The following is a 16,959-nucleotide window of genomic DNA, read 5'->3' on the forward strand; positions in this document are numbered from 1 at the left end:
CACAGTCACACCTCCCAACTCCTCCTCATCCCTCCAAAAACCCACTACTAAATAAGGGGTATATCTTTACTGGCATATCTTGCCTTTCAAACTCTTTTGGTGAGGACCTATGACCGCCATCTTCTATTAGTTAGCCAATTGACTTTTTTTTTTTTTCTTTTTTTCTTCCAAATGAGGGTGTTTGGTTATATATATATATATATATATATATATATATATATATATATATATATATACACACACTATATATTATATAATATTTTTATACAAAAAAACTAAAAATAAAAAAATAATGATTGTGGTGCATCCACTATTATCAAAATGTTGGCGTGCAAAATCCGATGATAACTCAATTGCGATGATGGCATGATATACCTCCTCGATTTCATATACTATGATTTGTTTTGTATTTCATTAGTTTTCTATTTTTTTATATATTTTTATATATGTGGGTGTTGAGTAAAAATATTTACTATTTACAAAAAACACCGTTTGTACATTTCAGCATGACTCTTCCAAATTTATCAAGAATATAAACCAAATGCATAAATATAAGATTATTAAATTATGGAAAGAATTTCTCATTTGCTTGTTTTGATTGGCGGTTTATATTTATTCATTTATTTATTTATTTTTAACAGGTCCCACACCAACCCTTTCTCTCTCAATACAAATAATTTTAGCTTTTTTTATATATTTTTTTGGAAAAATTGTTTTTAAGTGGCGAAATAAATAGATTTATTGTTTAATTATCTATATATATGGTTTTTTTAAATTTATGTGCATATATATATTTATTTTATATTTGTATGTTTTATTTAATTTTGTACTTTATTTATTTATTTATTATTTATGATATTTTTATTTTATTTTGTTTTATTATTTATATACATATATGTGTATATACTATGTAAATCCCTTCTATGTTGTCATTTGTTTGATTTTAATTGGCATGTATTTTTTTAGTTGAGTGGATCACACACACTCGTACACCACTGGATCTCAAACAAAAACGTATGGGCCAAGGTCCGAGTTACTAGGATATGAATGTGGAGAGAGGTATGGGCAATCGTGCATCAAAACTGAAACATGAGGCGAATACCAGCCATACTTCTTCTCAACATTTAGAACAAGCAGTAACAAGTCAAGGAATGGAACTTAATGAAGTCGACACTGTTGCAGACCATGCACAGTTCAAGTCTTAAAGGACTTAGTCCTTTCTCATAGGCCCGATTTGGTTTTTCTATCTGAGACAAAGTGCAAGCAACAACGTATGGGCCATATCCGAGCTCAACTATCTTTTAATGGGGCATTTACAGTAGATGCAGTGGGTCGTAGTGGTGGGCTTGCTATTATGTGGAAGTCTCCTATTCAAGTGGCGTTACGAAGCTTTTCCAAGTTTCACATTGATGTAGCTATTGCTGAAGAAAATGAGAATCCATGGAGATGGACTGGTTTCTACGGGAGGCCAGAGTGAAATCGCCGGATGGAAGGTTGGGATCTTCTTCGCACTCTCTCCAGGCAGGGGGCAGCTTCCGTGGTTGGTAATGGGAGATTTTAACGATATTACAAAATACTCGGAGAAGGAAGGATGTCGAAATCCACCGGCTTGGCTCTTGAATGGATTTTGTGATGCACTAGCAGATGCGGGTTTGGAAGATCTGGGCATGGATGGGTATCAATTCACATGGGAACGAGGCCTGGGCCAGTCATCTGGTATGGTGGAACAACTTGACAAGGCAGTTGCAACAAGAGATTGGAGATCTCGGTTTCCAGATTACAGACTCAACAATTTAGGATTTTTTTCCTCAGACCATTGCCCGATCATCCTTCAACCTTGTCGAGACCATATCCCTCCTCCTAATAGATGTTTCAGATTTGAAAATGCATGGCTGAATATGGAGGAATGTTGCAATGTAATCTCATCTAACTGGACAGGAAGTGACACTTATTCTATGATAGAGAAAATGTCTCGGGGTAGCCAAGCACTGTTACGGTGGGGAGTGAATTACATAGGACAATTCAGAAGGAGGTTAAAGTTTCACAAAGAGAAGATGGTGGGTTTGATACGAGGTAGGAGGGAGGCTAGTTCAGAATTTTTCAAGGCAAGAGATGAGTATTATGATATTCTGAACCAACAGAAATTTATTGGAAACAGAGGGCTAAGACCTTTTGGCTCAAGGACTGGGATCGAAATTCAAAATACTTTCATGCCTAGGCTTCTCACAGGCGGAAGAATAATAGTATTACCAAACTGATGGATGAGGAGGGGGTGTGGAGAACCTTGTCCAATGGGTTACAAGAGATGTTGGCTTCCTACTTTCACTCTCTATATAATTCATGATTGAACTATCCAGAAGTGGTTACTAACGAGGTGGTGAAACAGCTCTCGGATGCTGATTGGATTTATCTGTTGGCTGATTTTACACCACAGGAGGTTAAAGATGCAGTGTTTGCTATTCATCCAGATAAGGCCCCTAGGTGCGGATGGTCTTAATGCAGGTTTCTTTCAACATTATTGGGATATCATTGGACAGGATGTGATGTCATCATGCCTTAGTTGGCTCCGAGATCAAGCCTTTCCATAGGAGATGAATGAAGCAATTCTGGTCTTGATTCTGAAGGTCTGCAAACCTACTACCTTATCGCAATTTCGGCCTATAGCACTTTGTAATGTATTGTATAAAATTGTGAGTAAAATGCTGGCCAACAGGTTACGGTACATTATTCATCATATCATATCTGAGAATCATAGTGCTTTTATTCCACGGAGATGCATCTTTGATAATGTTCTTTTAGCTGCAGAATTAATGCATTATCTTCAGCGGAAATATCAGGGTAAGGTGGGTTTTGCAGCTATGAAAATTGATTTGAGCAAGGCATATGATCGATTAGAATGGTCGTTCCTGGAAGCAATGCTTGTAGCTATGGATTTCCCCTCAACCTGGATTCGAATGATTATGGTTTGTGTTACTACCATTACATTCAGAGTGTCAATTGGTGCATCATTATCGGATATTATTATCCCACAAAGGGGACTTCGTCAAGGTGATCCACTGTCACCTCTCTTGTTTATTATTTGTGTAGAAGGATTTACATGTTTGTTGGACCAGTTTTGTTAATATAGGGATGCATTCATGGATGTAAAGTAGCTCGGGATGCTCCACCAATTACTAGTCTTCTATTTGCTGATGATAGTCTGCTCTTTTTCAAAACAGATATAAGGGAAGCTGAAACGATGAAGCAAATCTAGAGTTTATTTCAGAGGACATCAGGGCTAGAGATCAATCATCAAAAATCTGCAATCATTTTTAGTCATAATACTCCATCACAAGCTCGACTACGGATATGTAATACTCTCCAAATTTGCGGAATCAGTTGCTCGGATAAAGTATTTGGGTATCCCGTTGGGTATTGGCAGAAAGAAAAATGAAGTATTCAACTTCATTCGTGACAGAATATGGGGCATGATACAGAATTGGAAGACTAAGTTCTTATCAAGGGCATGAAAGACAGTTCTTCTTAAATCAATCATTCAAGCCATGCCAAATTATTGTATGGGTATCTATTTAGTTCCGTTGGGGTTGTGCAAGGATCTAGAGAGAATGATGAATAGCTTCTGGTGGGGAAACAAAAAGGAACATGGCATAATTATGAACTGGAAGAGTTGGGACTTTTTATGTCAAGAAAAGGAGTACGAAGGCCTGGGATTTAAAAAACTTCATGAATTTAACTTGGCTTTATTGGCAAAACAGGTGTGGAGGCTTGTATCTTTGCCAAATTCCCTTGTTGGTAGGGGTTCTAAAGGCAAGATATTATCCGTCATCCTCTTTTTTGGAGGCAAAGTTGGGTCATAACCCAAGTTATTTGTGGCGTAGTCTAATGGAGACATAGGAAGTAATTTCGTAAGGGGACTCGATGGAGGGTCGGTAATGGTCATTCAATCCCAATATGGCATTTCGCCATGGCTACCTGACGTGAATTGTCCGAGGATAACTACTAAGAAATCATCAAATGCAAGAATAGAGATGGTGGTAGAGTTAATGCTGGAAGGTGGTATGGGTTTGTAATAATTCAATGCTGACAAATTTTAACATGCGGGACAGAGAGTTGATTCTCCGAATTCCATTAAGCATTTCGGAATGTGATCGATAGTCTTTACTGGGTGGCAGACAAGAAGGGTCAATTTAAGGTTAAGGATGCTTACCAATTATTAACCCACCAAGATTTTTTATGGCGAGATCACAATATGGATACATTTTGGATGAAGTTATGGAAGCTGAATATCCCTTCTCGAGTGAAGGATTTCATGTGGAGAGCGGGGTCTAGTTGTCTCCCAACTAAGGAAAGATTAATAGCAAGACATATTGAGGTGGATCCTCTATGTTGTGTCTCTAATGATCCTTCAGAGTCTGAGGTTCATATTATGTGGGAATGTTCCTATGCTCGGGATTGTTAGAATGAGGCTAGGTGGGCAAACCAGGTGGTAACACATTCCTCTCTAGGATCTTTATTTTCCCTCTGTGTTCTCAAAATTCATCACATGAGCAATGTGTACTGTTCTATGTAATTTGTTATACTATTTGGAAGCATAGAAATGAGGTATTTTGGGAAGGCAAACACACTCCACCGGTGATAGCTTTATCAGCGACATCAAGTTTCCTTCATCAATGGCAAGTTTCTAGGAATTCTGCATTGGTTACAAGATTACATGACCAACACCACCCTAATCAAGTTTGGTTGCCATCGGCACGGGACTGGTTGAAGATGAATACAGATGCTGCCGTTAGGACTGAGCTAAACAAAGCAGGCTTGGCTTGGTTGTTACGTGGTCCTGATTCTCAAACCTTAGCGGTCGAAGGAATCCTATGGCTTTTGGCAATCGATGTTATGTTGGCTGAAGCACTTGCAATCAGGGAAACGTTATTGTGGTTAAAAGAATTTCATCTTAGAAATGTGATTATTGAAAGCAATGCTGAATTTTGTGATCACGACAATCAACAATGGCAGTGCATGGCTTCAGAATTAGGCCTTATTGTAATAGATTGTAGTTACTTACTCTCAAGCATTTCAAATGTTTTTTGTTGTCATATTAGGCGCTCAGCGAACGAAGCTGCTGATGTTGTTGCGAAGGCAGCTTGCTCGATGAGTGCGCGGAGGCGTTGGACTATCCTTGATCCAAACCCTTCTATCTTCTTTTCTCCATGTTTAATGGAAAGTCTGGCTTTTACTTTTCAAAAAAACAAAAATACATATATGATATTAATACAATATAATTATATTATAGGTATAATACCCGAATTAGTCTCTCTATTTTTCTTTCTCTTCCCTTTTGGTCCCTCTACTCAGAAATACTCCCAAGTAGTCCCTCTACTTTTAAAAATGGTTCTACTTAGTCCTTTCTATTCTAAAATAAGCCAATTATTGGCTATATTTTTCAAGAGTAAAAGGACAAGATGGGAAGAGATTAAAGGTAGAAGGACTAAATTGGGTCATTTTCAAGAGTAGAGGGATTAGTGAGGAGCATTTCTGAGTAGAGGGACCAAAAGGGAAGAGAGAGAAAAGTAGAGGGACCAATTCGGGTATTATACCTATATTATATTATATGCTTATTAATAATAATATTTTTATTTTTTCTTAATTTTATTTTAATTCTATTTTTATTGTTTTCTATCCTTATATATGATTTTTTTATTATTTGTATATTATATTAGTAGTTATTGTTTTATTAAATGTATTTAATAATATTGGCGTCAATAATTTTTTTTATTTTTATTTTTTGAAAAATATCGTATTTGATAATAAAGCCCGGAGCATAAGCACGGATATCCATACTTGTATATATACATATACACACACAATAGACACGCAAAAATAAATCCAAAGACATTCACATAATTTGTAATTTTGCAGTACAACTCACAAGGAAATGCAAATAAAGAACTTTGCAGGGTCTTGGATGAAAAAAGAGATTGAGGACGTAAAAGAATAAAATTAAATATAAGGGCTTCATTCAAAATTTTCTCGCCAAGAGGAAAAGAAATTCACCGAAATCCAGTTCATTCTCCGTCCGCCTCGTTCATGGCCTCCATTGCAGCATCGATCCAACCTCTCAAGACCTCCGCCTTCTCTTCTCCACTTCGAGTGCTCGCCTTCTCCCGTCCTTCTCTCAATCCACTCCTCTCTCGCTCCTATGGCATGGCTGGCGTTGCCCCCATCTCCCAGCCCCGCCGTTTCCCCTCCAAGCCCCCTGGCTCATCACTCTCTGCTCGATGCTTTTCCGGTATCCAATCTCCATCTCATCAATCTCTGAATCCTCAAAATAAGCGCTTTCGTTTGGTTTTGTTCTCTTTTGCAGAAAAGATTGGATTTTTGGAATTTGGAATTTTTATTTCTTAGGGTTTGTGTTTCAGCGTTGAGTCCGGAGCTGAAATCGACATTGGATAAGGTGGTGAAGTCCCACAAAGTGATTCTTTTCATGAAGGGCACCAAGGATTTCCCTCAGTGCGGCTTCTCCAGCACTGTTGTGCAGATTCTCAATTCATTGAATGTGCCGTTCGAGACTCTCAATATCCTGGAGAATGAAATCCTTCGCCAGGGCTTGAAAGAGTATTCCAATTGGCCTACCTTTCCTCAGCTCTACATTGATGGCGAGTTCTTTGGTGGCTGTGACATCACAGTTGGTATAGCTCCTTGTCCATGTGTTCTTTTGGATTTCATTGGACTTTCTTCATATATTGTTTTCTTATTAAGAAAGTTGCCATTTGGTTTGAAGGTTGCTGTATTGATTATTGTTGAATTTTGGGATATCTTCATTAGTTTATGGAAGAATACTTTGAGAATATGTTTTTTGTAATATGATGTATACTGATAGTGTCATGTTAGAGAGATGTACGAGGTTAGTGTGTGTGACCAGATTCAAGGTTGCAACAGCTGTTCTTGGAGAGAAATCTGTTTGTCACTTTGTCACAATATTGCTTTAAGTTCATTGGGAAAATCATTAGGATTTGTTTTTGGAGTATCTAGATTTAAACACTAAGTCTCCTTTATTCTTGAAAATTTAGTGTGAGTTAACATGAATCGCTGTGGTTCATGTTAGGTACTTTTGATTGCTGAATAATACTGAGAGTTAACTAGAAATTTAGTATTGTATCAGAATGTCATTACCTGTGATCATGGTTTAATGTTTTGTATCCTACTTTCATGCTTCTCCATGCTTATTATTTTGCATTGTTTTGTGTTACAGAAGCATACAAAAATGGACAGTTGCAGGAGCAGTTGGAGAAAGCAATCTGTTCCTAAATGTTGTTTCAGCATGAGAATTATCAGCATAGGTATAAACATGGAGAAATTGATTCAGGTCATGCTTGGGCTCTTTTAACCACTACTATATGGTTATTATATTGCATTGGTTTGTGTTTACAGAGGAATTAAAGAATGGGAAGTGACAGGTGCTGTTGGAGAAAGCAATTTGTTCCTTAATGTTGATTCATCCTGAGATAAGAAATTGAGTTCTGTGGTTTATACTTAATTTTCTGTGAGCATGTCTTTGCAGTCTTGCATGAGTATCTTATTTGTTGTTATCTGTGCCCTTAAATAATGACTAGTTCTTTAGTTACAGCTATATGCTCTGATTATCACCAGCAACGCTTATTATTATGGATGATGCCTTTATATCAGATTTAAATTACCAACTGTGAGTTGCTCTTCCCGATTGACTTTTACATTTGTTGGATTTAATTTATCCTAATAAACAAGCTAGATTTAAATGAAGATGATCTTTTAATCTCCTCAAACAACTAATTCTTTGTGCAACTTCATTCATATCGTTTCTTCATTCTTCCAATTATCAAAGAGCTAAACTTTTCCTTGTGCAAAGTATTCTGCACTGCATATATTTTACTTTATCGATGTGATCATAGATCTTGAAGTGAGAGGATGCTTGTTAGCTAGACAGTCTTGATTGTGTGGCAAGGCCTTATTTGTTGTTTAAGGCTGTTGAGGACCAAGAATGATAGTTTAAACACATATTTTGTGGTTTGTGCAAAGGGAGATATTAAAGATGAACACTGTTACGATGATGATCCTACTCCACATATGAAACTGATATAATTGCTTGCTGGTATTGTAATGATTTTTTTTTTATTTTGATTTGATAATGCATTTGGTTGTATATTAAGGAAGTTGAGGACCATGATAACTATGATTGCTGTTATATATATTGCTAATGTACAATGAGTTACTGCAATTGCTACTTCTGTTTGTCTATGATACTGTTGTTTTTCCTGTTGCTACTTCAATTGTTCCTCTATAATCAAGTTAGTTGAGGACAATGCTTGATGGTGTGAAACCTTAATACCCTTGTTGTCCTTCTAGCTTAGGAAGCCATGAAAGGTGAGAACTATTATATAATGATGAAGAAACAATTACTGCAAATATACCACCTATAACTACCACAATTGTTACTGCTGTTTCATATGAAACATTTGTTTTTCTGTTATTATAGTGACTATATTAATATATTACCAGTTACATAACTGCTTTGTGTTACACAAGATCAGGCAGGATGAAAAAAAGTTAAGAAGGCATACACAATGTTTCTTTTTAAGTTTATTTTTTTTAGGGTTAACATTGTTTTTGATCAATATATTTTGGTTCAATGTTCATTGTCATCTCAATATTCATTTTTTGTTCTGTAATTAACAAATGTTAAACAAAGTCTATGTTATCAAGCTTTTTAAAGTGTGTGTCATTATAACATGTCAAAATAAATGTCTTAGTTTGACCCCTCAGAAATAAACGTCCACTAGTGGAACTCTTTCTTAATGATTGGTTGGGGTTGGTTTGAATAGAGAATAGAAAGAAACAAAGAAAACAACATTGAAATTGAACATGTGCACTGTGTTGGATGAGTGCATTAGGGGATCTCTGATCTTATTATTATTATTATTATTATTATTATTATTATTATTATTAATGAGATTCCCTTTTCATTTAAAAGAAGATAACATACAATAAAATAAAAAGGCCTTGATCAAATAATGCACAACCAAAAAATGAGACAATAAGAATCTCTTAGAAAAATTATTCAAAAAGGTCGTTGAAACGTGCCGTTAATTAATACATTAAAAAGATAGGGAAATATAACCAAGCGCACTAAAGAGAACATACTATATATATAATACATTAATTGCGGAGTTTTCGACGTTCATTGAATGTCCATGTCCATAGTTGAGTACAGTAATCGAACATCCATAGTTTGAGTACAGTAAGGTTATAGAGTTACAGTGGTTAATTAGGAGTTTGTTGGGTTTATTAAATTTTTGTTTTTCATAGGTCTAGTAAAAATGTTCATTACATTGTGCATAGATTGAATTCTAACGGTTGATACAAACGTATATAAATTTTGAGAATCTACTAACATTGGTAGATGATGAATGCTTATATATATATATTTTGTTTAACCCATTAATTAAAATGATTATAATTTTTTAAATGCTCTAAAAGTATTTTTTTAGGAAAAAAAAACTTTTTCCTTGAAAAACTTTCACATAATCTATTCTCATACAAAAAAATCAAAAATTATTTTACTAAAAATAAATATTATTTTTATTTTTAAACTTCAAGAAACGCAGAAACATAGGTTAAAAAAAAATTAAATTAAAATTTTGTAATAAATTAATAAAAAATTTCAAAATGATCCAATATTAACAACGTGTGGAAATCTGAAGTCAAATTTCAAAATTTCTCAATAAAACCCAAACTTTTCACGAAATTTTAGAAAGAGAGATCGATGGGATACTCGGTGAGCCCCGGGAGACGAGATCAAGAGGCCACCGGCGCCGCCGCCGCCGCCGAGAGCCTCCTCGCTCCTGGCAGCACAGCGCTGCCGCCGGGAACGGCGGCGAGACACCCTCCGCCACCGGAGGAAGGTTCCTTCACCGCATACGTCATCTACTTCATCCTTGGCACCGGATACCTCCTCCCATGGAACGCCTTCATCACCGCCGTCGACTACTTCTCCTTCCTCTACCCTTCGGCGTCCGTCGATCGGGTCTTCCCGGTGGCCTACATGGTTACCAACCTCGTTTTCCTGCTCCTCGTCCTCGGCGTGGCCGGCAAATCCAGTTCTCCGATGAGGATCAACGCGGGTTTGGGTCTTTTCGTGGTTTCGTTGGTTGTTGTGCCGGTGATGGACGAGGCTTGGGTGAAAGGGGTGCAAGGGATGTATGCTGCTTATGATGTTACTGTGGCGGTGGTGGTTCTCGCCGGGATCGCGGATGCGATGGTTCAGAGTGGAGTGATTGGTGAGGCTGGGGAGCTGCCGGAGAGATACATGCAGGCCACCGTCGCTGGCACCGCCGCTTCTGGTACTGATTCCAATCCATTGCCATTTGCTTTTTGGGGATTTTTTTATTGGTTTGATTGTGGAATTTGAGGGAATTGGGGATTGATTTGTGATTTGGTTTTTGATTTTTGGGGAAATTTTTGAGATGATTTTTATTTGAAATTTGAACTCTTTTTCCAGTAGATTGAATTCAAGGAATTGTGGATCAATGTGCTATGTGTTTCTTTTGAAAATTTTTAGATGGTTTTACTTGAAAATTGAGGGATTTGTGGGTCAATGTGTGATGTGTTCTTTGAAATTTTTGGGATGCTTTTACTTCAAAATTTATTTATTTATTTTTTGTTTTAAGTGTATGATTCAAGGTATTTGTGGTCAATGTGAGAATTTTTTTATATTTATATTTTATTGTTATTATTATTATTTTAATTGGAATAATCTTTAAAATAGTTCTCTGTTATGGTCAATTCACTTTTTAGTCATGTGCCTATTTGGTCCATCTATTTTCTTTGAATGAAAATGTTCATTTTTACCAATATAGCATCCACTAACAACGTGGTCATGTTTAATATAAAATAAATTAATGAATGGCTTAAAACATTGGTAAGGGTTTTTCACGTCATTTTGGATCATGCTGAAATGACATCCATTAATACCGACATAGAAATCTTTAGCAATATTTTAAGTTATTCATTGGTTTCTTTTGATATTAAATATAGTCACGTCAGTGTTAATGTCAGGGTTTTGTTAGAGAAAGGACTGATATTTTCCATTGGAGAAAAATAAAAGAACCAAATGAGCATATTTCATAATAGAAGGATTAAAAAGATGACCAAACCATATTATGGGGGATTATTTTGAGTATTATTCCTTTTTATTTTTTTATACAATGTGGCATGTCATATCACACACACGTTAAATTTCAACCATATCATGGGATTATAAATTGGGCTATTGGATCAATGGTCAATGCAAGATGTGTATTTTGGAACTTTTGAGATGCTTATATATACTTCAGAATTGAGTATTGTTTCAGTAAAGGAATGATAAAAGAATGAGATGAGAATTGAGCATTGTGTATTTTTTGGATTTGTGTTTGCTTTTAGGATCATTTACTTTGTAGTTTGCTGAACACACTCACACTCACACACACATACACACACACACACATATATATACATATATATTCCCGCAAATTTCTAATAATTTAATTCATGGAATGCCTATTGCCAGACATTTGAAATTGATATGTTTAGCTCATATATAACTATAGGATTGCTCCGCATTGATAATTTAAATTATGGAGTTGTGCAATTAATATTGCAAGTGACCTCACATTATTAATGTAGGATAGAATTTATGATTAGTGTTTAATAAAAAAAAGTGACATTATTTGCTTTTATAGTGAATAATCTCTCCCTTGTTCTCTTATTACAACTAAAAGAATATTTTTTTGTTTTGGCTATGTTCGTAGAGAATTTTATCAAGTATTAGTAAAGTACGTGTTAAATTACAATAAACATATTAGTTGATGACTATACCTAAAAATCACATAGGATATGTATGCATATGGAAAAACAAGGAAAAAAATTAATATAAATTAATTTAACTAATTTTTTGGAGAGTGGTGGTTTATGTTATTTTTAGATACAGGTTAAAAATTTTCCCATAGAAAAAAGCAGCAATGCCTTGTGAAACTATTGAGATGCTTTTACTTAATAATTTGTCTTTTTTTCCTCTTAGTTTTCTCCATGAGATGAGTCTTGGATTCTTATTGTTTGCTTCTACTTTCTGTTTCCCTAATTTCCTGATGACTCCATGAACATGTGAACTGTTGTTTCCTCTTGACTTGTATTATTTCAAGGTTCTCATCTTTTTTTAAAAATCAAACCAGGGCATGCAATTTCAATGGAGATTTTGGTATCTCTCTCATGAGGTTGTCTTTTATTAAAGCATGTTATTGAATGAATCATCTTCAATTATTGCAGGAGTTCTAGTATCAGCCATGAGAATTATAACAAAATCAATGTACCCTCAAGATGCTGATGGTCTGAGAAAGAGTGCAAACCTCTACTTCATTGTCAGCATTGTGGTGATGATCATATGTGTTATTTGCTACAACATAGTCGACAAGCTCCCTGTTGTCCAGTACTACAAGAACCTCAAAATACAAGCTCTCAAAGAAGAGAGAAGTGAACAAGGACTGGAGATCACATCGACCTGGAGCTTGTCGCTCCGCCACATCATACAAAGAATCAAATGGTTGGCGTTTGCAAATGCCTTAATTTATGTCGTTACACTCTCAATATTTCCCGGATATATTACCGAGGATGTGCATTCGAAGGCGCTTAAAGATTGGTACCCCATCATCCTAATTGCAGCGTATAATGTGTTTGATCTGGTTGGCAAGTGTTTTACTGCTGTTTACATGCTGGAGAATGCGAAGATTGCAGTTGTGTCCTGTGTGCTGAGGTTACTGTTTTATCCTCTGTTTTTGGGTTGTTTACATGGTCCTAAGTTTTTCCGGACAGAGATACCGGTGACGGTGTTGACATGCATTCTGGGACTCACAAATGGGTACTTGACCTCTGTGTTGATGATTATTGCTCCAAAACTTGTGGCAATTCAGCATTCTGAGACTGCTGGGATCTTGATGGTTATATTCTTGGCAATTGGTTTGGCAGCTGGTTCTGTAGTGTCCTGGTTTTGGGTCATTTGATTGTTAATGATTGAACCCTAGACTGTTTTATTATCAATTTATGGTTTTCTTAATTATTTGTGCATTGAATATTTTTTTTAATTTGAATATGTTTGTAAATGTGACATCCTGCAACCTGAAATACAATTTGTGTAAAACAGAATCAATCAAAATTAATTATCATTCAGGTTAGTAAAATCTTGGTCAGATAGGGGCATGGCAAACAATGGCTAATCATACTCTCATTGATACAATAATATCATATATATATATATATATATATACCCTTTAAACAAAAACATTCATTTGGACATGTTTGTAAATGTGGCATCTTGCAACCTGAGATACAATTTCTGCAAAACAGAATCAATCAAAATTAATTATCATTCAGATTAGTAAAATCTTGGTCAGATAGGCCCATGGCAAGCATGGCAAACTACATTCTCTCATTGATACAATAAGATCACATGTATATATCCTTAAAACAAAAAACAGGCTTGACCGAAAGCATTATAGTCTGATCTACCGGTTAAACTTTAGACAGTACAGAATTCAATTAAGACTGTTTTCTGAGTCGAGTCTGAAATTTCAAAATGGATAGGTGCAATAGATCAGGGGGCCAACTCATGCTTCTCATAGCCAATTAATATGGCAGAATCTTGATCACACGCAACTCAGTTTGCTGATCAAAGTAACCTTCAAGACATAGCACATGGATGTTGTGTCCCGCCCTGAAATTAAGGATACTATAGTCAATATCTTATAGAAACTGGAAAGCATAAGATTCTGATTTGGGAGCAAAGCAATTTGCGTTCGTGTTAGAAACTCGAAATGACACTGTAAAGATAAATTTCAGTTTGGAGCACAAAATGGAACATGTAATATCAAGAATGGCTCATACATTTGCAAATGATTAAGACAATGAGAGGAGGGTTTAGGGTGCAATGTAGACACCTGACTGATTATTGGGGCATCTTCAATCAGCCCTCTTGATTTGGGGCATCATCCACGTCATTTTTGTCATCTGTGTCCATTTTATCATCATTCTCCTGAACAGTACTCATTTCTGTATCATTGCCTGGGACATTAAACTCTGCAGGAATTTGGCCAGATTTAAGTGCCTGCAAGGTAGTAACACATAAAGATTAGTTCAGGAATTGACAACAGAAAGATGGTACTAGAATGAGAAATTACCTGCTCGAGCCTTGCAACTTCTTCAAGTGTTTGAGAATTTACTATTGCAGCCTGCATTTCAAAGAACTTATGATCAATCTTAAACGGAGACGTAGAAAGGCTCTCACAAGTGAATAGTCAATCTGAAGAACTTCTGCCATATGAATAAATTCTAATAGTAGACATGTATTAGCAACATATGTCAGTTAAAATTATTTCAAAATTTGTCACATTGAAATGGCATGTGTAACTCTTAAGAGCTATCAGAATTTGGCAAGAGATAATTCCATCTCGCTTCACCTTGATGGCAGTAATTTGCTCTGGTGTGGGGGCCACAACTCTAGGAGGTTTCTCTGTCTTTGTATTATCTGGTACATCCTGCACCTCACCTGGAGTGAATGTCTTCACTGGCACTTTTTTGGCCTCGTCTTCTGCTTCCTTGGTTGCAAACATATTTTGTGCTTCAATCCTCTCCTATTTATCAAGATTAGAAACAATATTCGAGATAATTTAGCAAAAGAAAAAAAAAATCATATCACCCAAGGCTTGCATATGCAAAAGCTTGATAAAGTTAAAAATAAAATAAAAAAGACCTCCGCTCCTTACGCCCAACGGGCAAAGGTTGTTAGCTCTTTCAATGAGGTGCCGCATTAAATGTTCCAATCATCTATCCCATGTATGTGTATTATACATACAGACATCATCAGAAATTGTCCCATGTTGACCAGGACCATTAGAAATCAATCCTATGCGAATCTACAATATTTTGTAAATTTGAAGTGGCATATAATCAACTAGAATCTTCGCAACTCTTGGTAATATAGTTGCTAATGTATTCCATATTTTCTCAAGTACAACTAGGAAGCTCTAGGCAAAGAAGCTGGCAAAATGATAAGAATGATCTACATGCATTCTCACATGCAAGTGTGTAAATCCTATTACAATCACAACCGACAATGATGCAGTTTTAAACCAAACGGTTATAAGGTTAATTTCTGCTGTTACGTCATTTTTCTCAGACAAAAGCAAATCATTGTCCTTCAAGGATCAAAATAGGAATTTCTCATGATTATTTTAATAAATGTCTTCAATCTTCAGATGATTATCATACAGCCAACTTTCAGTTTTTATAAGACTCATTCCTTCAAGATGATTATCATACACCCAACTTTCAGTTTTTATACATACTTAAGGCAAAGTAAATTGAAAAGATGAACTCAAGCAAAAGATGTTTCTGCTCCCATTAGATTATGATCACAGCAATTTATGTATTACGTGCAAATGGAGAGGACTAATACTAAATATTCTTCTATTGCCACCCCTGTTGATTCATATAGATTCTTATACACCCACCTTTTCAGTTTTTATACATAATTAAGGCAAAGTGATTTGAAAGATAAACTCAAACATAAGACATCACTAAGGAAAAAAGCTAACCTTTTGCTTCACTTTCTTAAAATCTAGCAGTCGCAGACCTTTCAATTTATGGATGACATATAGACGATAATTTGGCTTCTTTGTCACATTGTTGTCTAGTAGGCTGAGCATTTGCAGCTTTGGAAGAGAAGAAAGGGGGTCAATCTCCACCAAGTTTACAAGACGGTTGTTTGTCAAGATGAGAGTGTGCAATTTTGGCAGGAATTCTGAAAATCAAAATATACTTCATAAAGCACGGAATCATCAATCAGAGAATTAAAGTTCATCAACTATGTCCAGGTATCAATACCTCCAAGATTAGGGTTGATGCGAGTAATTCTATTATTATTTATCAGCAAAGTGCCCAGACGATTTAAGAAAGGGAAATTTTCAAGCTTCACAATCTCATTATCAGATAAATCAATAGTATCAAATTGGTCCTGCAAAAGAGACAATGGAACACATAATCACCAAAATTCACATTTTCCAGTACAAAGGACCATATTCCTACTCAAGGAGACATCCAACACCAAAATTGAAAATGCTTGTGAAAAATGAAAATTTAGATTCAAACATGCTTCAAATGACATTAGCTCACTCAAGTACCTCCATTGGGGTTTTACTAATGTTAATCAATAGTTCCAGCAAAGTTCAATTATTTGGAAAGAAACTAATATGTGACAATAATACAATGATGATCAAAATATAAAAAATTACAATGCAGCATGTCTCAAATCACATTCTCACAGAACTAGCCTTATTAGGGTTTTGCTACCCAGAGAATCATGAGCTGAAATAAACCCACAAACCAATCGCAAAGACGAAAGAGAGCAAAATAAGAGAATAAAAAAAGGATTTTTGAAATTGAAAACTCACCTCTGTGGCGCCCAAATTCTCAATAACAGCAATTTTGTTACCTGAAAACCAAATCCAGAAATGAAAAACATGGTGAGACATAAATCCAATAAAAAAAAAAATAAGAAGAGAAAAAAAAAAAAGGGGAAAAAGAAAAACCGAAGCTAGGGTTAGGGTTTAGGGGAAATGAAGAAGGATTTGGAACCTCGGAGATCAAGCTCGCGCTCCTTGATGGCATTGAAGAAGTGAGGGACTCTTCCATATGAGATCGGCGGTGAGTCTCACCATCGCCGCCGGAGATCGAAGACGAAGAACTCGCCAAGGGTTGTCACCGCCTCTTCTCACAACACAACACAATCACTCCATTTTGTATTCTAGTCCATCTTTTTTTACATATAAACCCCTAAAACTTTTCATTATTGCGTGTTACTCTGCCGCAAATTTTGGTTTGCCCCTTGTGTTTTTTTATTTT

The 16,959-nt window shown here is 35.8% G+C and overlaps 3 protein-coding genes across 3 annotated transcripts; 2 read left to right on the top strand and 1 right to left on the bottom strand.

Moving 5' to 3' along the window:
• Positions 1-6,021: 6,021 nt before the first annotated feature.
• On the top strand, positions 6,022-7,715 carry LOC120256225 (monothiol glutaredoxin-S7, chloroplastic). Its single transcript, XM_039263955.1, has 4 exons — positions 6,022-6,283; positions 6,414-6,683; positions 7,247-7,334; positions 7,426-7,715. Exons 1-3 carry the CDS (start codon positions 6,082-6,084, stop codon positions 7,300-7,302), a joined length of 528 nt encoding a protein of 175 aa, XP_039119889.1. The 5' UTR covers positions 6,022-6,081; the 3' UTR covers positions 7,303-7,334; positions 7,426-7,715.
• A 2,056-nt stretch (positions 7,716-9,771) lies between these two features.
• Positions 9,772-13,114, top strand: LOC120256223 (equilibrative nucleotide transporter 1-like). The gene is made up of 2 exons (XM_039263954.1): positions 9,772-10,370; positions 12,334-13,114. Exons 1-2 carry the CDS (start codon positions 9,794-9,796, stop codon positions 13,062-13,064), a joined length of 1,308 nt encoding a protein of 435 aa, XP_039119888.1. The 5' UTR covers positions 9,772-9,793; the 3' UTR covers positions 13,065-13,114.
• A 297-nt stretch (positions 13,115-13,411) lies between these two features.
• Positions 13,412-16,842, bottom strand: LOC120256229 (U2 small nuclear ribonucleoprotein A'). The gene is given in 9 exon segments (XM_039263960.1): positions 13,412-13,774; positions 13,998-14,164; positions 14,238-14,288; positions 14,517-14,690; positions 15,654-15,859; positions 15,943-16,072; positions 16,509-16,549; positions 16,693-16,738; positions 16,740-16,842. Coding segments are annotated over 8 exon segments (825 nt in total). The 5' UTR covers positions 16,776-16,842; the 3' UTR covers positions 13,412-13,774; positions 13,998-14,023.
• Positions 16,843-16,959: the final 117 nt, after the last annotated feature.

Source organism: Dioscorea cayenensis, unplaced genomic scaffold (assembly GCF_009730915.1).
Source record: "Dioscorea cayenensis subsp. rotundata cultivar TDr96_F1 unplaced genomic scaffold, TDr96_F1_v2_PseudoChromosome.rev07_lg8_w22 25.fasta BLBR01001342.1, whole genome shotgun sequence".
NCBI lineage: Eukaryota > Viridiplantae > Streptophyta > Magnoliopsida > Dioscoreales > Dioscoreaceae > Dioscorea > Dioscorea cayenensis.